Source organism: Takifugu flavidus, chromosome 12, assembly GCF_003711565.1.
Source record: "Takifugu flavidus isolate HTHZ2018 chromosome 12, ASM371156v2, whole genome shotgun sequence".
In the NCBI taxonomy this organism is placed as follows: domain Eukaryota; kingdom Metazoa; phylum Chordata; class Actinopteri; order Tetraodontiformes; family Tetraodontidae; genus Takifugu; species Takifugu flavidus.
This window is the reverse complement of record NC_079531.1, coordinates 3,351,709-3,372,811: the sequence shown is the minus strand read 5'-3', so window position 1 is coordinate 3,372,811 and position 21,103 is coordinate 3,351,709. Positions and strand designations below refer to the sequence as shown.

The window sequence follows — 21,103 nt, the reverse complement described above, 5'->3', positions numbered from 1 at the left end:
CTTTTCCATGTTTTTGCTCCGAGTTTTGCTCAGATGTCCGATCGATCTTCCCTCAGACTGAGTCCTTGCCCATATTCTTAGTACCCATGATGCCTTGCAGAACACAGAAAAAGGACCTTTTCTATTGGATCAGCTGTAGGTGGATGATGTGTGGCCTTGCGCAGCGAGCGCCAGCAGATTCTTATCAGCCCCCTCATAGCTTAATGTCATACTTTACCGCGTTTATGTTTACTAAAACAGCATATTATCTCGTGTCGCTTGACAGTCAGCACATCTGACATTTACAAATATGATAAACATGACGGTCTGAAATGTTTTTCATGGTGAAATAGAGTGAAAGGGAAGAGGATCACATTTGTGCACCTTTAATGAGCGCGTATGGAAGAGCATGAGTCGAGCATGAGTCACCCCAACGGTGGCGACATGATAGCGGAGGTCGACTTTGTCGTCAGGAAAATGGAACGCTGAAGTGTTGATTTAGAGCCGCATTACGGATAAACTCTGAGCCGCGCGCGCTGGTTGTGAGCGCGCCGGGCAGTGAACTTTGTACCTGAATGTCGTCGGATGTCAAGTGTCCCTTCATGTCGCTGTTCTTCTTTTTGGGCGGGGGAGGGGCGGGCTTGTGAGCAGGTGGGAGGTCGGTCCTGTTAAGACAGTGAAAAGATAACATGACACTCAGCACGGTAAGGGTCGGCCATTCGTTAGCTCCCTCACCTTCTACACCACTCTATTATGAGAAGTCCTGCCTGCACTTGCCTTTTTTTTCACTCTTTCCTTGGAATTTGATAGATCTGCCGTCGGGGGCATTGTAGCGGCGGCAGCCTTTCCCCCCTGCCTTTTCAGAGGCTCTCGCTGGAGAGACACTGTGCTAATGAGACTGGGCTGTAATTGGACACTGAGGTGAGGAGATGGAGATGGGGGGAGTATAGGGGGGCAGGGACAAGGGCATGTATGAGTCAGGTCCTTGGGTGGATGTCGCCTCATCCACAGTTCCACAAGGACAGACGCGGCGTTGACTGTGCAATGACTGTTTTACATGTCAGCTCTGACTCAATGAGCTCTGTTGTCCCTTATATTAACATCCCATTATTCCACCCTCGGCTGACACACCTGGGAAAGAACAAAGTCCTGACACCCATTCCTGAACTCTTCTCTAAGCTGCAATTAACAGAACAGCAGAGAGCCACTCCCTTCAATTCGACGGTGATGGTGGGACTGGTGAGACAGGCTGGTGTTTACGGGATCATCAAAAGAAGAAGTGGATCGTGAGCAGGAAAGATGGCGGCAATAGCCTACTTAAATATTAGACTGGGTGATGTTCATCCAGATAATTATTTCAGACGAGGAAGGGTTGTTGCTACCAAAGCGCTCGGGAGAAAACGCTTCCCTGAGACGAGCTCGCAGTCAGATGTCATCTGCTGTATGATGACATGATCTCTGAGGTGATCAAAGATAATGAACGCGAGCGCAGACACGGAGCTGTGTACCTACACGCATTATTCCCCGCTCTTCCTGCCTCCCATTTGCAGTGGTTCACACCCTTATTGAATAACATGACCTTTCTGCAAGGCCAAGCTGGCGTCTTAATGCGTGGAAAATTTGTGCATGAGTGCACCTCTTAACTCTCTTTCACGCTCATTATTTCCAGCCCGTATCACCTTGTCTCCAGACAGGGTTGCTGTGCCACCGCCACCTTCGTGCGCCACCTTCGTCAGCCTACTTGCAGCACCGCGGTGCAGACATCTAGCATAAAAGGTGGCACGTAGCACCCTCTCATCAACAATAACCTCTTCTATCACGTTTTTCCCCCTCTCCCCTCTGCTATGTAATTATGAACACTTTCCTCAGGTACAGCAAGATGCTCATTATAAACTATTGTAAACCCACTCACTTCTGATACAACAAGAGAACTTTAAATAAAAATGCTGGCAGCTAACAAGATCATTTTATTGTACGACATGCATATGAAAAATGTCATTTTCAGCTTCTGTCTTCCCTGCGAGATGCCAAATTGTGGCGTTTGCTGAAAGAAAATCTCGAAGTCTGAAGTGTGGTGACTGTTTTGATTAATGTCTTCATTCTAATAAAGTTCTGACGGTACGTTCACCTTTTGTTAGCTTAGTTGTCACCTATAAGATGTGAGATGATTGTGTTTTCTGCCGAGTATAAAAAGCTCCAAATCTAATGATATCAGTTCATTTTATTATTATTATTATTCTGTTCTGGATTTTAACCATGCTCCCTTTGATTTAAACGGTTGGCAATTTAAAAACGGAGCTTTTGTTGGGGGGAAAAAAACTGTCTTCTGATTAGTCCTCTGTTGATGAGTGACAGTTGCGCAGGTTTAGCATTTCTCACGCCCGGGTGTGACATTAAAAGGTGAATATTTGCTCTCGCCTCACGTGGATTATCAAATATTTAGCCTTTTCCATCATCATCTGACAGTGGTGTTTGCTTTGCCCGTCACCGTCAGATGCAGCATGATGATGAAGTGCTCGAACAACCCGTGTGTATCTCAGCTGTGTGATTACACACGACTTCTTCAGAGCGGAGAGCAATGCGGGCGTGTGGGCGTTGGCTTTGTGAGACTATTTGACACTAATGGAAGCTGACAAGCACCACAAGCCTGTGGGGAGAAGGAGGCGCTGGGCAGGGAACCATGAGCTACATCCGCGTTTGCACGGTTTCTGCCTCAGACATCCACCTTGAAGACCTCGTTCCTTCCCGCTCTGCTGGCTACAGAAAGCTCAGGGCAGCTTAAGGGGAGATTTAAGGAGGATAGTGAGGAGAAAACATAACTAATCCTTAAAGTGAGAAGAGTAATCTGTGAGAGGAGATTTACAGCAGCCAAAATGACTTTTCCATAAAAAAAGAAATAAATAAAAAATAAAATGTACATGTTGTAACGTCGGTGCAATTTATTTGAGCTGCAGATAATCGTAGATAAGACGAATATGGCGGCAGCCTGTTTGCGTCAGACGTGTAAAGCAAAGCGTCCCCGTGAGCTCGCGGATGAGAAGGCCACCACACGAGTGCGTCCCTGCCAGCGCGGCAACAACGTGAAGTGTTTGAGCTGCTCCCTGGTGTTCCCATCGATTTGTGTTGATCACAATCTCATTTGGCAATTTAAATGCTAATGATACTTTTAATTACAAGACAGGATAAATGCGATCCGATCTTTAGGAGGCAATTACTTTCATGCTTTGTCTCACTCCGATCTCTGCCGAGGATGGACAACAATTACTCTGCGCAGCTTAACTTTTCTTTTGTTTCCTTTTTTTTACTTTCTTTTCTTGCACAAGATAAAAAAAGAACAAAACACAAGTACAAGAGAGTGCAATCTTTCTCTTTGTTGTCTCACAATTTTGGCAAAACCTGGGCTGGCAAAGAAAGCTTTCAGCTTCTCCTACAGTTCACGGGTTTACAGACTGGACACACGTTCCAAGCATCAAGATGGATGGTCACCGTATACACAAGGAGAGCCTGACAAGAGCTGATATTTGCACTGTAGTACAGTTATACTGCATGTAGAACATTCCAGACAGAGAAACCAAGCGCCTGTTTGCTCATTAACATCAACCACGGAGGATTCGGATACAGTCTGTGTGAAATGACTCAGAAATGAAAGACAGTCCCACTTTGGTGACAGCTTAACGTAACTTGGTGTTTGACAGTGAATGTCCATCGGTCGCGGGATGAATGTCTCCATACAACAACACTTTAAAGGGACTTGTGACTGGATTCAGGGTGGCAAGAAATCAATCATTTCTTCCTCTTCTTGACAAGTCCAGCCCCAGTTTTATTAACTTCCAGCCAGGTTAATTAATCTCGATACTTGATGGCTTTTAAAAAAAAAAAAAAAAAAAAGAAGTTACATCCAACTTATGAATCTGTTCTGCATGTGATTAATATGGGCCCAAAGTTGGCGTCCAACCCGTGGGTGTCAGCCGCTGGGTCATTCTCCCCAATGCCAGCGTTTTGGAGGCCGCGCGTCGTGGCAGCAGAGGCGGAGATGAACACATTATCCCCCCAATATCCCTTTTGACAATGCCCATCTATTTTGATAACCAGTTGACTGTTGTGCCAGTGCAGCCTCCAAAGGGCCAGTGATTTATTAGAATTGACCAATTTTGAGTCACATCATGTGCTGCTGCGTGGGGGCAAACACAGGCGTAACTGGCGGTGCAGCCGGGCGTGTTATCAAATGCCCGGCCTAGATTAGCAGCTCATCAACATGCAGAAATAAACAGTCGGGCTAAATGTTTCCCTTTTGCCCTGATATCACACTCATATACAACTATGAGTGCTTGTCAGCGCTGACATGAGACCCTCGCACGTTCACACATTCTTGTTCTTCTGCATTCACATGATTAGACAGTTATTCCGAACACACTCGATGACGAAGGGAGCCGCGGGAGAACGATTACACATATTCATCTGAAGACTTTACAGCTCGGAATCACATTTCACTACATTAAGCAACACATGCTGAGGAGACAATGACCACGGTTGCACAGCACCAGCACAGCGAACTCTCATCATGCACTTTGGACGAAACTCATGCACATCAACAGCGGAGGGTGGTTGGGTCGGCGGGTGGGGGGGGGGGTGGCGGGGGGTTGGAGCAGGGCGGCTGCACAGGGGTTGTTTGACAAAGTCGTTAGCGGTGTGTTTTAGCAGCTTCCGTGGGGGATGATAGATTTGCCTCCCGTTTGCAATTTGATGCGCGCAGTCAGTCACATCAACAGGTGGTCTGATGCGTTCAGGCGCTCCACATCTGATCAGCGCTTCAGCCGGATACGTTATCAAAGGAATTTTAATGAACTTTGATTTATCTCGCCGCTGTTTTCCAGCAAGCCTAATTCGCATTTCTTTATCACGCTACATTATTTGAAGGAGCTGGATTCGTTTTGCCATCCTTTAAAATCAGAGGTTTAGATTTGCCTTGTGGGTCTTTTCAAAAGAATCTTTTTTTTTCCGGTTCTCTCTGATGTTAATTTGAGTGAGCGTAAGTTCTCTGCGCTCACAACGGCGTGCTTAGGTATGTGACTTGCAGGCCACCGTTGCATGCAGGTAACAGAATAGAGGATCCAGGAGGACAGGGGTCAGTGGGGGAAAGACTGGGGTCAGTAGCCTCTACTTTCCTTGTGGGGGGCTCTGGCTTCTCTGGAGCCTGTGTCACACAACTATCAGCAACAGCAGCAACAGCAATGCTGAGGGGAGGGAGTGGGAGACAGAGAGCAGTTATACTTTAGCATCAGAACGTGAGTAAGAGAGAAAGATAGATGAGCAGGCAAGAGGAACGAGGCAGAGAGCAGTGGGAGGGAGCTAAGAGTTGGTGTGCTTGATTTATTTTGAAAATAAAAACAGATTTGTGGTTCTGGGGGGTCTCACTGGCTCCAGGGTTTGAATCACTCGGCGCCTGAAGAGCCAGAGGCCAAAAACGTGGCCCAGCATTCTGTCAGTGCTCGGTTTTAGCATCACTGCTTCAATACCCAATCAATTAAGCCATTCTAAAGGCTCAAAAATAAGCATTGCAATCTCATCATGTGGGTTAATTAAAGGCTCTGGCTCTCAGGCTCAGACCGTGCACACCCCCAACTTGGTGGTTTCTTGAGGTTCCAGGGAGGAAACCAGCCAACCCCTGCACTCAGCAGTATCATTCTCATGGGGACACAATTCCTGCTTGAAACATGGAGTTTGAGCCATTGTAGCCAACAGCATAGTGGAAACCTGTCGGGGGTGCATGCGGGTGGTTTAGATGAAGGCAATTAGCTGCACTGAACTTGAATGCTGGCTTCATTGTTTTGTTGTTCAAAATATGTATTATTTATCACAAGAATCAATTGGCAACAGTAAAATTCAGTGCTTTTTGTGCCATCAAGGCTTTGTTAATTGTAGCTCCCCCAGCTGCATCTATGCAACTTCCAGTTCCTACTCAGCTGGAAATATTCCAATTGCTTATGGCCCTCAGTTAGAAGGCAGGAAAGAATGATCGTGGTGGCTCCAAGGAGACAGGACTCACTAATGTAAGAAGCACTTATTTCTTTAACAGCGACACATCTGGACAAATCGATTGAATCAGGGATTTTGAGCTTAAATATCAAAATTCCAAATGTTTGAAAAGTGAGGCTTTGCCAAAAGAAGGCAGCAGCACTTGTTCCTGGACTCTTTATTTTTTATTTTTTAGAAAGTCCTTGAATGAGAAATGCTTCAGTAGAGCCCACATTACAATCATGCAACCACCTAGCTGCCACGAAATAATAGTTATCTGCACAGTCACATGCTCACTGTTTGAAGGTGCAATTTGATAATTTTGTTAATGAACATACTGACTAATTCCCCATACTGACTCATTCCTCCCCCCTTCCTAACCCCCTCCACCCCAGTACCTGTCCAGCCCTTTGCAGTACATCCTAGCAGACTTGGTACTCACAGGTCATTATCGGTCTCAGTGCGTGTCTTCTGCTGCCGCCGATGGACCATGAAAACGGTGACGGCCACGCCGGCGATGAGGCCGATGGCAACGACACCTCCGAGGACTCCAATAACACCGCCAGGGGGACCCTGTGGGAGTGGTTTCTCTGCAGACAAGTGGAGAAATAGGCATCAGATGCTGCCAGGGGGAATTGATGCTGCTGGAATGGACTCAAAACACCACCACTACAGTCCCATCTCTGGTGCAGGAGGTCTCCTTTATTGGTTTTATTTTAATTTCAAGACTGTGCTGAGTGGAACCGTAAAGGTTTCCGCCTGAGTTTTCTGCTGTCAAGCATCTTTTAAAAATACAGATCCTTGAGTTTGAGAAAATGACCACAAAAAAAAAGAAAATCCCAAATACCCATAAAATCATACATCAGTGAAACATTAAAATCAGAACACATCACAATGTTGTTTTCATCAAAGAAAGAGAAAGCGCTGCAGATGTCATGTGAACCTCCCACCAGATAACACCTGACACCAGGTTCTACTGAAATAGGACAGTCATCTCACACAATAGAACCTTTATTTCTGAAAGCAAACAGCGTGGACATCTGTTCTCTTTCACAAGAGCGGCTCAACCTGTCCTTTTTCAGGTGGTTGTGATGGGATACTGCAAATTCTCACCAACTTCCCCTTTGAAAAGGAAAGCCTATCTACCTGCCCTCATGATGTCCCCATTATTATCCAGTCATCCCTCCCGGCAGTGACAGGACAAGGGCTCGCTCCCAGGGGAGCCCTTCTGAAAAGCCCAACCTTTCTTTCTTGATTCAGTGCCCATTATGATGGATACACAGAGGACTGCATCACATAAAGGCTTCACAATGGCCCAGCACACGCTGCCTTTACGTTGGAGCTCGTGCCTCGCTGCTGCTAATTGCCTCATGACACACAATGTGAAGCTCCAAGATGAAGAGGGACACAGGGCGCATTTGGAACGGAGCATGAAGGTTATATGTTTTGGCGGAAGAGACGCCAGGAACTCGGTCTGATTGGAAGGTTAAACGGACGCATTTACCGAAGATCTACTGAGGGTAGAATAAAGGTACAGACGTCGGGCAACTGAGGCAGCATCCCAAACTGCACTACTGGGATTCCTCCCCCGGCAGTTTAACCCTCAGTCTCACCCTGACCCTTGTGACCCCCAAGACCAACTGATGACAGAGTGGGTCAATACCTTCTCCAAGGTTAAAAGCCCCCCTGGGAGGGTAACTACCTGGGGATCCCATCACTTATATGGAGGCTTGGCTGAGCAAATAAAACCTTGATTCTTTAATTAAAACATCATTTGTTCAACAGTTTTTTCAAGTTCTTGTGAAAGGCGCCATTATCAGAGCAGCTCCTGCAGTACATTATGGACTCCTAGTAGCAGTGGCCTTAGAAATGCGATTCTTTTCCAGGAGCAGATTTATTTGTGCCACGGGCTGCTTGTGGCCTCTTGGCTTCGCCGTCCAAATGTAGGAGTTGCAGGGAATAAAAAGAGGGAGGAACATCAATGCAGCAGTAAAAAAAAGAGGGGGGAGAAGGATGCCACCTCACTTGAATTCCGATGAGACACTGGTGCAGGGAGGGGGGAAGGTTGAAGAAAAAGAATAATCAGTTTGTGCCCTCTGCAAAGATATACATTTTTCTGCTACTTAGAAGTCGTCTCTCATGACTTGTCAAACTCACAGTGAACATGCAGTAAATTGGTTTTCTTGTGACCGCAAGCTTGTGATGCATTCTTCAATAAAAAATAAAAAAAAGCCAGTGGAGTAGCTTTGAAGGCAGGGAGCAAATGTCATCGCGCTGTAGCACGGCAACAGATGCGGCGGCGCCTCGGCTGGCGTCTCATTGTGCTGCACAGCCAAAGCAGAGGAGCTGGTTTCCACCGTTCTGATGCAAATGGCAGACAGCATAGTGAGTAGTGTGACACTACCACAGAGGGCTGGACTGGATCAGAGGGCAATTCCGTGGAGCTCCAACCCACACAAAAGTGTGAGGAGCCACCTGCTGGCCAGTCTGAGCCCCTTGACCGTCACATCATAAAATGGGTCCTGGTGCAACATATTTATCACAAAAAGGAATTGCTATTCGTTATAAAAGCATCATAAATGTGCATTACACAAAATATGTGCGCTTTAGTCCATGTAGTTCTACTAAACAGTTTGCATTGCTGATGATATGAGCAGAAGTTGTCTGCCAGCAGTTAATCTAAAGTGATTCGTGACACTGTCATGGCAACACGAGGGAGGGAAGACTTTTCATTCTGCCTTTTCTGTTTACAGTGGATGCAGTGCAATAAAAGTGCTGTGCTCTAAGTCATCAATGAACTATTTACACACACACACACCCACTCACAGGCACTGATCATTCATACATTATGCTCAGCATAGAAGTTTTATTTGTAACTGTCTTTATGTTTGTTCCATGCACAGCGAAGCATTTCAGCAAAGAGGAGACTTTAAGGACCTGAAGCGTGCATCATTTCAGACCACGAGCACATCTTGTAATTTGGATAATACACTCAGCCGGTCATTTAATGTGCTGCTCAGGCCAAAGTGATAAAAGCTGAAAACAGTAGCTGTCCAGTACTGCATTAATTAACTGGTAAATAGCTGGAATATCAGATGGAAAGCTTGTTTCTACAAAACCGTCACGCGTATGAATCTCCAACAGATTAAGCTAGCATGATGGCACAAATTCAGGATTATCCAGATAATCAATTAAACTGCTAGAGCCCATGGACAATGCACGAGGCAGATTTCTGCACAAAATCCGAGCAGGAAAAACAAAATGGAAACAGTTTTGTCTTCTTTTTTTAGGATGAGATGAACAAAGCAGGGTATGAGATACACTTGTGAGAATTGTTACAGATCATTTTAATACTGACGACTTTTACGCAAGAAATCCTCAATCCCCGCAATGTTGGATATGATACATGTTGGAGAGGGACCTATTTCAAGTTGTGGATTTTAAATAAAAGTGTGTTGGGATAAACAGGAAAAGGTCACCATCAAAATCCAAAGAAAAGGAGTTTTGATGTTTACGCTTCCATAGCCCAAATCGAAAAACCCCTTTAGACCTCCTGAGACTTTTCACTTTGCTGTCACAGCCTGACTCGACTCTACTGAGCGCAGATTGTTTTCTGTTCTTCAAATACGTCTTGTAGCTGTCATTGAACGATTGCTATTGATTCGCAATCAGTGTAAAACACCCGCTCGCGCGGCAGCATGCTCCTCGCCGTCAGCCGACCGCGGTGGCACATTTTCGCTGACAGGCTTGACCTTGGCTTTGTGTGGGTGCATCTCACTCCGAGGTGGCAGTAATCCTTATTCCTGTCACATCTTCTCCCGATGGGCTGCAGCAGATGTACGAGCTGCTGTTTTTCCTCTGCTTCAGTGTGCAGGAATGCACGGAATGCCTCATCACCTGCGACAGCATTCGTGGCATTACTTTTATGTTGATTGGTGGCCCACAGAGAATCAGATTTCCCTGATGTTCCGTCACACAGGCGACTGCACAGCAGGTTCTTTTGTTTGCCATGAGGTTCAGATTTGCAGTCAAATGGAGGTGTCCTGGGATTGGAGGGACAGAGTCATTAAGCACTTTGCACACAATTATCATTTATTCATTCCTCAGGCAGCCGTCAGATTCATATGCATTCACCCAGCAGGGGTGCTTCCAGAGAAGAAAATATGGCACCAGCTTCTGAGCCACTCTGGTGTGGAATAAAAGATCAATTCAGGAGAAAGAAATTATTAAAGAGAGGAACAGAGGAGTCTAACAAGCCAGCTGTGCTCAATGGCCAAACCATGTGGGCGCTAGTGTTACCAGCGTCCCATAGAACATGTTAGTCACACATACCAGAGCAGGAAGAGTTCAGGTGAAGAGGCCAAAGGCTGAGCAGCCTCCAGCTGGAGCAGGCTGTACCCACTCTAAATGCAATCTGACACAGAATGCTCAAATGTGCCATTTAAACAGAAGCAGGTTTTTTCTCAGCAGAGTGCTGGCACGTACCTGCTGATGCCGGGTGTGCTCCATTAAACACTGGCACAGGGAGCGCAATTTAGATTCTAATGGTGGTTTTAAATGCATGGTGACCACCGACATCCTTCCCAAAATAGGAGCAGAAAGCCCGAAACTATTAGAAATGGCACCCGCGGTACTGAGATTTGTGCTAATGTGCTTTGGTAAAAATGTTCTAGTCATAAGTCTGATCGTCTTCCAAGAATAGATGTGGCTCCTTCTCTCCCATTAGAATTTGTAATTGCTCTCTCCTCCACAGGGGCCGTAATACTTTCCAGCAATTCTGGGGAGTTTTCAAGTGGACAGATTGAGAGTCTGGCTACAAAGCCATGCCAGCTCCACACCAGTTTGATACGGCCACCTGTTCCAAATACCAGAGTAACTGGTTTTCTGCACTGGCTCACAGTCAACCAGCAGAGCTGATATCGTCAAGGTGCCTAGCTTTATCTTCCACTCCTGAGTCATGCAGCCGCCTTATGTTAAAGTAAATGCCCAGACTGGTATTAGTACTTGAACTGGTGGGTCCCCCCCCCCCCCCCCCCCCCCCCATCTCTTTTCCACAGTGGGCAATTGCTGCAGGCCCTAATAAAGAAAAAGAAATGTGGTTTAATGGAGTTCATAAATCTGCTTTTCCATGCTGCCAAGTCCGAGCAGCACATGCTCCGTCCCCCGCCCCTCCCCGCGTCTGTAATCTTGTTAAACTTCAATGTTTCCAGAGCTGTCTCCTCTGGGAGCTGTGGTTCTTGATGTCATCCTCCACAGTAGTTTTCCGTAGTAGGTTGCTACTTGGAAACGTCTACATCCTATTTTACCTCGACTGACTGTGACCCGGTTTGATTTGTCAGCACTGACGGGCGGAGGGAGGTGCGGCGGGGGCCGCGATGGTCCGTGTTTGCTGTACTGCATCAGTCCACAGAGGGCAGCACTTCATTAGGCACAAATGGTTACCACATGTTATGTTTATTAGGATGAAACCAAGCTCATTATGGAGTTAACTGCCTCGAACCTACTGAGCTGCTATAATAACACCTCAACAAAGAGTGTAACAGGGTATCTTTCTATTAAATGTTGTCAACTTTATTTATTGAAAAAAAAAGTTCTTTAATTCTGCTTCTCTCATTAATCGCAATTCAATAAAAAGAATAACTGAAGATCTCAATCCAAGCTCGCTCACTGGGTGCTGGGTGATGCCGAGTCCGTGGGGGCAGATGATCCGCGCCAAAGCCCCCATCGATAAATATGAGATTGCAGTCTGCCAAGCTGACGCCTGTGCTGTCACGAGGCGTTAGCCCCTGTGACAGCATGTAACAACAGTTCTCATTAAAGGCTGAGTGGAATGGGCAGAGCATGGCCTCCTTGTGGTGAACGTACCACAACATCGCTCCAGGAAGTGAAACGCTCTCATTTATTACGTCTCGGCTGCAAAGTGCTGTCTGGAAATGATGGCGGGAGGTGAGAGAATGCATCCCGTCAGATCGCCGCTTCCCTCCCCCATGAGCAGATACAGACACGCAGCTATGTGGAATGAAAAGCATTCATTTTTAAAAATGGAAATACACAAAGTTCCATCCACTGTGCATTATGATTAATTCAGAAAGCCACACTGGTGTTATTAAAGGTGCTGCTCACACTGCGTGCTGCTGATTGGGCTCTCCGTCTCCTGCTCTTAAGCCTTTCCGTGCCCCATCTCCACCCCTCTATGTGCTGAATGTTAATTTAATGGCTCCACCATTTTAAAAAGGAGCAAGCGAGGGGGCACAGAACCGCACTCTCCAACACCTTCTTCCACCTTCAGCACGTAAGCAAAATTACCTTGCACTGTCTCTATGCGGTGAGCGCCGCGAGGTCACCGATGTAATTTCCTTTGGCTGGTTAAAAGCTGAAAGAGTAATAAACCCAGTCAGTCCGGATGCGTCGGAGAGCAGCTTTTCAATTTAGCAACACTCAGGCTGGTGAGTCTGCAGCTCCCGTCCCGGAGGCCAACCACTTGTGTTGCCTCTGCTGCTGCTAAGTATCTGTGTCATTGGTTGGTGTGCACGTCCTCAAACGTACACGGATAACCCCTGTGGGGTTGAGTGGTGCATCTGAAATATGCTTTATTTGTATTCCTAGACTCGCTTTTATGGTTTCTCTTGAAAATGGCAATTGATTGCCGTCCGCCCACTGGCAGCCTCCAAACTACAGGAATTGAATGGTCTTTCTATTTTTTTTTTCTTTTCTAAATCTCCAGCTTCACTGAAGCTCAATTGTATCATTAGCTGCTTTTTCCACCGATATGCTCGTCTCGGATTGACCAATGCTATAAAGTGCCAGGGTATTGGACACCATAACATGGTAGATAGCAGAGGTGCTGTGGAGGGTAAATTCATCTACATGGACGAGGATCCATCCTAGAACTTTCTGTAATGGTGCTAGATTTTAATGGTGGACACAGGAGCATTGGAACCATTGGAATCCCCAACAGAGGCGGTGGAAACCACCCTGGACAGGTAACTGGAGGACATGCAAACTGCAAAATGTTTGCCACCGTTCCATGTTTCTGGAATGTCTGAATTCTATTCCAGATGTTCAAAAGCAAAAGAAAAGCATTAAAGTGGCCAAGTATCAACTAGCCGGATCTGGCATCTGCCAATATCTCCCAAGTGAAAGCAATCTAAGTGACCAAACGTGAACTTGTGACCTGTCCCGAGGCTCTGACCCGTGTGTGCTCCTTAGCAAACTAAAACAAAGCACACAAAGCTCACTGACAAAGAAAAGGGATAAGACCCTGCTGATAACCATCTTGTCTCTCTTTCTCACTTGAAAACAGAGACGTAAACATGCACACCAAATATCCTCAAGAAGGCAAGATCAATTTGACTCCTTCCTGGAGTTTTATAGATACAAACTGAGCTAAAACAACCAGATTCTTTCACTAAACAAAGAGAGAAATGCTAAATCAGTGCTGAGACAGACACACAGCAGTCTGGTTCAGAAAACCCGATGCACTCAAAAACAGAAATTCAGTTCTTTCGTTTTTTACCAAAACAATATCAAATACTCAGGACTGCATGTGTGAAAGCTTTCTGGGGACATTGGAGATGTTGCGGATTTTTAGAGACAACTGAAGCTTGAAACCTTCCATCCATATTCATGGAGACCTGCACGCCCACACGGAGTTTGCAGTGGATGTAATGGCTGGAAGTGAGCCAGAAGGATTGTACTCTACTGTGCAGCCTCCCTGCTGCTGAGTGGAATGCAGATTCCACAGGCTGACACTGATGTTCACTGTGGTTCAGGAAAAACGTGGCTGCTTCAGGGACTCACGCGGTTGGGCGCATCGGGTAAATGCTTCCATCAAAACATGGTGCGGCACTCAGAGCAGGGAGAAATCGATGGGTGCTGGATTCCTTGCTTCCGCTATGAAAGACCCTAAAGAGAATATGAAGAGCCTAACAGAATTATCAAGTGGAAATAAAACCCTCAGGATCCACCCAGGACGCCCCATGGATGTCAGCGGTCTTCAGCCCCGCTGCAGAGAAAATGTAATGTACGAGATCAGATGTGTTTTTGACAGCTAACACACGTTAATTACAGCCATTTATTTAAAACATGTGCTGACACGGCAACAGAATGGCCGCTGAGATACATACGACCCATCACCACAAACTGTAATTTATTGTCATCACAGGCAGTTAAATAGAGCTGAGTGAGAAGCGAGCCAAGACGACCGGCCAACAAAAACGCAGCCATTTCAGCAGAGAACCAAAGTCTCTCTGAGCTGCACGGGGCCGTGCTAAAAAGCATTTGTATACCGTTGGCTTACTACGTTTGAGGAGGAGGGGCTGATATAGATCTGAGAAGGTCACGAAAGTCTGATAGAGGCTAGACGGTTAAGGGGAAGACCATCTTCAACAACGTCTCTCCTCCCTCAGCTCGAGCCCTCTGAGCGCAGGTCTGCTTCAGACCGCATTAGCTGGGCGACTACTGTGATTCTGCACGCATGCCATCACCCCTCTCGGCCCCTTGGCCCCTCAGCCCAACCAAAGGTCTAAGCATACATTGCTTTAACAGACAGCGGACTTTCAAAGGCATTTGGTGGAGCTGCGCTGAGCCCCCACCCCTTCTACTAAATACTGCCAGGGAATCTCAAGATTGTGCAGCGGTCACCAAAAAAAGGATCTGTGGTGGGAAATCAGCGAGGGGAAAGAGTACGGGGAGAAATTAAAATAACCCTCTCTGGACTCATTTTGTTACTTTTGGACAACAGATTTAGAAAGCAAAGGTGGGGGGGAAGGTTGATATAAAAGAAAATGTCCATACGACACTGTCAAAACAGTCTTTGTTATTCTTCAGGAGTCAAGGAAACGCACACATACACACTCTTAAACTCTTGAATGTTTAGTGGAGTTCATAAAAAACGACTTCCCTCTGCATGCGCACCCTCTGAATCCTTGATGCCTCGCTGCAGCTCTGATCCAGAGAGGATTCAAGGTTGACTTGTAAATCTAAAGTGTGACCAGGCCTTAAACGTGACTATCCTAGTTTGAAATACATTTAAAGGAGCCTTTGGAGACTGAGGACAATTACTCAATTCAAAGCTGCTGTGCAGTGAAGATCCTGGGCTCCGTTCTGCCCCTACATGTCTCATAATGCACTGTGCTGCATTCATTAATAACAGATCAGAGCGGTGCCAACAAGTATCAACGCACTGGCAGTAGAAGATAAACATGACTCGGAAGTTCGACTGGGAAAGTACTTGATCCCATCTACAAAGCCCTAGCACGTGGAACTTTTCAGAATCTTTCTCCTCCTCCGGCGGAATAGCTCTATAATTTCATGCGGGGTTGCAAGGACCCGGTGGGCAGCCAGCTTCACCACACGAGCCAATCAGAATCAGTGTTTGGTTTGGGGGAAGTTGGGGTTCTGGAATTGTTCTTGAATATTGCCATAACCCTGGGACACAAAGAACTCAGTGTTTCACAATTTGAGATGGATTTCTGTCAATTTTGCCAAGTTTCAGCGATGTAAATGCGATGAGGAAAGCTTCTGATGGCCCTCAGAATATCCCACTAATCACATACTATTTGAAAATAAAATGATGTTGTGGGGCACAGACAGCGGAGGAGGCCCTGCCCGCTGAGCTCTGGCTCCTATTAAAACATGAACTTCCACCGCAGGAAACTGTTGCCTCATGGTGATGTGTAGCAAGACTTTTGACAAATGATGTCTTACATTGAAACTATGTCCCAATCTTCATCCCAGAGATACAGAATAGTGTCAAAGCAGCAGTTAGCTTGCATAATAAACAGCCTACTCTGGTCTCAGTTTCTTCAAAACTAAATAAAACCAGCGCTTCTTTCTTGGGTTACCCTTAACTTTGGGTCAATTTGTATCATTATCTTTCTGAAATGTGCAATCACCTCCTCATTTATCACATCAATCACTTATTCTAACATGAAGAAACTTCTGCTGTTGCAATAGAAACACATCTGCTCATCCAGTTAGCAACAAAGAAGACACACACAAGCATACACCCCAACAACAAATGTTTGCCTGCTTTGAGTGCACTGAGCTGTTGGAAACCCTGCACTAAACCTCTGTGCAAAGAACTATTGACTTCCAGAGGGAAGCTCCGTGATTAATCTTAACAACATCAGGGCAGATAAAGAAGCAACAGTATGTTCCAGTTAGGCTCACCGCTCGCTGCCTACTGATCTCTTTCAAACAGCCCGATTGCTCTTTCTGGATTTATCTGAAGGGTGTGTGAACGCGTGCGCTCCACCTGTGTGCACGATGCGCATGCAAGTGTGTTTTAATTAAAGTTTTGGGGAGGAGGGGGGGACTTGGAGAAGTTTAATTTAGCAAAGGCATGGTGAAAAATAGTCCTGGCTTTCTTGTCTCTTCATTTCTGCATGGTTCCTTATCTCCCTTTAAGCTCGGCCACAGCGCAGGTTATCTCCAAATTACCAACAGAACTCATTTATTCTTCAATTGAATTAGGTCCGAGGGAAAGGGTCCGCGGGACCATCCCCTTTAGAAAACATCCCAGCAGCTGTGGCCGAGCACAACTACGCTGATTACACAGAAGAGCCTGCATCAAAATCCCCAGACACAAACACACACACACACACACACACACACACGCACACACACACACACACACCGGTGTGTGTCCTCTTTTCCTTTCTTTGTCTGACTAACCATTGCCTCTCTTCTCTCAAGCAAACAAACACCTACATTAAAGTGATGAGACATTATTTTTGCCTAACCAGAATTTTTTTAATTAGTGTTTTCTATGAAATTGTAGCATTTAGACAACCTCTTTCTTTTGAATGTGTTTTCAAGAAACACAAAGAAAGATCCACGTGATTGGCAGCAAAGCAAGAAGAAAAAGGACCGCAGACGTGAGCTTTTCATAAAAATGAATACATCAAACCATATTTCCCTGCTTCACATATTCAGAAAAACCGGAGCCACAGTGGTCACCATTTGGGTTCTAGTCTGGCTTTTCTTGGAGAATTCATGGTCGGTTTCTGCCAACGGAACAAAACCATGCACATTATCTGATATGGGACTTGGTGTGAGTGTGTGAATGAGTGGTGTGTGTGACTTGTTGTGGACAGGCGACCCACCCAGGATGTTTTTCACCAAAAAAAAAGAAAAGAAAGAAAAGTGGATAATAGAAAAAATCCTAATGAGGTCTGTAGTTAATTTCTTTCACCATCCAGTCATAAATTTTAATCACAGCTGTTGTTCCTCCCAAAGACGTTTGAGACACGTCTCAGTGCAGCGAGACATGGACATGAGAGCTGAAGTAAAGAAGTAGCTGGAAATAAGCGAGCGGCCTTGGGAGAGCTTTTATATTTGTCAACAAAATGATAAATTACGCACGTCCGAGACAGCTTCTGTTTTTAACTTAAAAAATAAAAATACCTTTGTCCATAGCATCCTTATGTTCTTTCTCTTTGACAGCAAAGAACTGCAATGTGACCTATCACCTCCATGAATCATAACTTGACTGGGTCACCCTTACGTCATGGCCAAATACTAGAAATAAACCAAGAATCTGCGGTTTTACTTATTTTTGCTACATCATCTTCAGTCTTTTGATTTGTTCATGGGGCACTTAGGAACCAAAACTAAAAGCAGCTTTTATAAACTCGACAGAACAGAGTGGACTCTCCAGAGAAGAGCTTTGGCTTCAAAAACACATATTTTTAGATGCATCTGACGGATCAGAGGAATTGTTGGAGAATTCGAGTCTCCACTCTGTGTCCCATCTGGCTTGTATGGAAAATTTGATGGGCACATCTTTTCCCCAGTCACGACCATGAATTGATATTTGGTCAGGCCACCACAGTGAAACATATTTCTTTCTTGACTTGTTTGGAAGACTCGCTGATATGATCATACTATTACTCATGTCTGAGACAATTATAGTGACTCACCTTATGAGTAACTGGTTGATTCTAACAGAATAAGATTCTCATCACTAATTTCATGTCTTTTAAACCTTAAATTACGCTGATTTCAACGGTTTCCCCGCCTCTATAGAGAACCAGCACCTTTGCGTAAGCGCATATCTGCTACTGTTTCATCTAAATGTCTGACATTTTCCAGCAGAGGATAAAACGAGCCACCGGGAAGCGACTGACAATAACTCTGAAGGCCTTATTTCAAAAACAATGAGCAGGAAGAGAGCAGAAAATGAAAGAGAACACAGCTTCTCTTTGGGATCACAGTGCTTTTCTGATTGGTCATTTTTATTCACAGGTAATGTAAAACATATGGTTTTCTGTCCTTCCCATATAATTATGACATTAGTGCTATAATATAACATAAGAGGCGAGCCAGCTGAGAAAATTGGGTCCTCCCACCATGGTTCTGATCAGCCAATAAGTATGTTTATGTCACGTGAGGTGTTGGCGTCTTCAAAAGCCCACATGGCGAGTTTTTCTAGCATATTTTCCCCTTCAGATAGTGCCGTGGATTCATTTCTACGGCATTTCTTGTCTGAGCGAGCTGCGTTTGCTGATTGTTTTCTCCCTCCTTCCCTCTCTTCCTCTCCTCGCTCCCCCCCGTTCCTACATCTGCTTTCATTTTTCTGCGTGTATGACAAACAGCAAAGAAATTCCAAACTGTGGTCGTCCTAAGCCAGCAGCCCCTCCTCCAGCTTTCTCTTGGCAGAAGAAGTCGTGTCTCACATTTAATGGTGAATGTTTTGCCAGGCAGCTGGGCCTGGGGGAGATCCAGTGGGGGAACAGTGGAAACCTGATCGGCTGAGCCGTGCAGCGTACAGTTAAATCTCCCCATAAAGAAGGGGCCAGAACAGCACTAGAGTTGCTGCAGAAACACAACAGGCTCTTATTGTTCTTCAAGCGGCATCCCACGAGGAAGCTATGGCACAAATGTAGAAAAAAAAAAAAAAGTTCCCCGAATCATCAGCAGCACCTTTCACGGCAGATTTAAGTGAACAGATGGAAACGACACATGTCAGAAACACTGTATGATGCCCCTTCATTTAGTTTTTCCCCAGAGAATAAAAAAAGCAAACATTGCCAAAACATGTGTGATTTATTAAAAGAATCAACTTTAAAGCTGCCCTATCGGCCAGCCCCCCATCGGCGCAAACCATGGCACGCTCATTCACATCCATTCTAATTGCATCCTCAAAGAGAACGCTTTGAGGGAGCCGATAATGGAGTGGCACATGAACCGAGTCATTTCTACTGAGTCTCTTAAAGGGCGCCAGGAGTGCACAACTCTTTATCTCTCTGGACTCAAAGGAGAACCTTTCCCATAATCTCAAAAAAAAGGCCATTAGAAAGGTGGCTACTGGTCCCCTCTCCACGTTTTAGTCATGTCTCTGATGTCAAGTGCTGATATAAATCTTTAAAAAGGGTCAATTTTCATTCCTTATCACTGCGGCAGAAATGTTTTTGGAACGAGAGGATGTGCGTTGAATCAGACAGGCTGCAACTGGCTGTTACACCTGTCGATCACTCACATGCACACACGCGCACACACACACACGCACACACACAAACAACCATTCATGTCCATAATTCAGCAATGAGGTCCACCTTAATAAGTCCCAGAGGAGAATCTGACCATTTGACATTTCATAAGAAAGTGTTCTGTTTTGATCCTGGGTTTTCCGTGGATTTCCGTGGTTTTGGTTCTGTCCTTCTGTCAAGCCTGTCAGGCTCACCTGGGCAGGAAACTGGACGAGAGCAAAAGGCTGTAGCTTCCTTCCTGTTAATTCCGTGTGTTGTGGCTGTGCCAGCACCAGAGCATCCCCTCATGCTGTCGTGGTTTTTTCCCTGTTGCGATCATAGAACTCACCTCCTGCATTTTTGTTTCTCAGTGCCTCCTTGAGAGAGCGGTTACCTGCCCTTGCAGCTGCTTTGTGTTTTTGTAATAAACTTACTTTTATTTACTTAAACATGTTGCGCTTCAGTCGCCTGCATTTGTTGTTCCATCAATTTCTGTTGCCTACTAAAAAATGCTTCTGTGATTGTGCACACGTGCAGTAACCTCAATACTTTCACAGCTATAAAATTTTGCTCTCTGCCTCTCAAATGGTCATGAAACACGTGCGGTACGATTTAATATGGGTGGTAAATTGGCTTTGCTCTTGAATATAAAGATCGGCTAATTAGCTGCATCCTCTAAGAGCTTAACGTGGATACTTATGTGGATTCATTGCGTGTGGGGAGCATTGGTTGATGGGGTGCTGTAAGAATATCAAAATATACGTTAAAGCACTGAAGAAAACCATACAAGTTTTATTTTAGTGGCGTAACATTAGCACGAATAGATGTAGACACAGTCATAGGTCAGAGGATCCATCCATCCATCCACCCATCCATCCATCCATCCATCCATCCATCCATCCATCCATCCATCCATCCATCCATCATCCATCCATCCATCCACCCATCCATCCATCCATCCATCCATCCATCCATCCATCCATCCATCCATCCATCCATCCATCCATCCATCCATCCATCCACCCATCCATCCATCCATCCATCCATCCAGGGAGCAACAAAGTGTGCATAGAATATATAGAAAACCGATATGGTCAGAGTCATCCGTTGGAAAATGGAGGACTAATTGCATTCAGGACATTAATTGGTTTAATCATTCTAATTCTGTGCACGAGCACAACAGAAATCATGATGGTTTGCTTGACTTGGCTTGTCGGGCTGTTGCAGGGGCTCCTCTGTAGTATTTTCTATAGTTCTATTTCAAGAAGCCTAATCACCACATTACCTGAGGTAGGACTGCGAAGACCAGGACTCCTCTGGTGAAATGAGCTGACATTTGAATGTTCCACTGTGTCATTATGAACCTGTCTTCAAAAGAGGTGACAGTATCATGAGAAATAAATGTTTGATTTATTCAGAAATTGATTTTTTTTCTCCATTATTTTTCACATTACAATTATCACCAGTGAAAAACAGGATGCACAGCGTGAATACTCTTTATCAATTCGGCACAGATTAAAATAAAGTGCTCTCAAACACATGATTGCAATCGGAGGAAAACAGCATCCATTGTCAGTGGCCAGTGGTACATTCTGGAGCTGTTATTTCTGCATTGCTGATAGCTGTTTCGAATAATG

At 45.4% G+C, this 21,103-nt stretch overlaps 1 protein-coding gene across 5 annotated transcripts in view; it reads right to left on the bottom strand.

The window, feature by feature from the left end:
- nectin1b (nectin cell adhesion molecule 1b) overlaps window positions 1-21,103 on the bottom strand; it is a 98,089-nt gene that overhangs the window by 11,444 nt on the left and 65,542 nt on the right. For 4 of the 5 annotated variants that reach the window (XM_057048838.1, XM_057048841.1, XM_057048840.1 and 1 more), the window contains exons 6-7: window positions 6,437-6,584; window positions 551-644 (exon numbers count right to left, since the gene is read on the bottom strand). In XM_057048838.1, the coding sequence (XP_056904818.1) occupies window positions 551-644; window positions 6,437-6,584 (242 nt within the window). Of the gene's footprint in view, window positions 1-550; window positions 645-5,008; window positions 5,214-6,436; window positions 6,585-21,103 lie in introns of those variants that run through there. The other variant, XM_057048843.1, reaches the window with a different exon arrangement.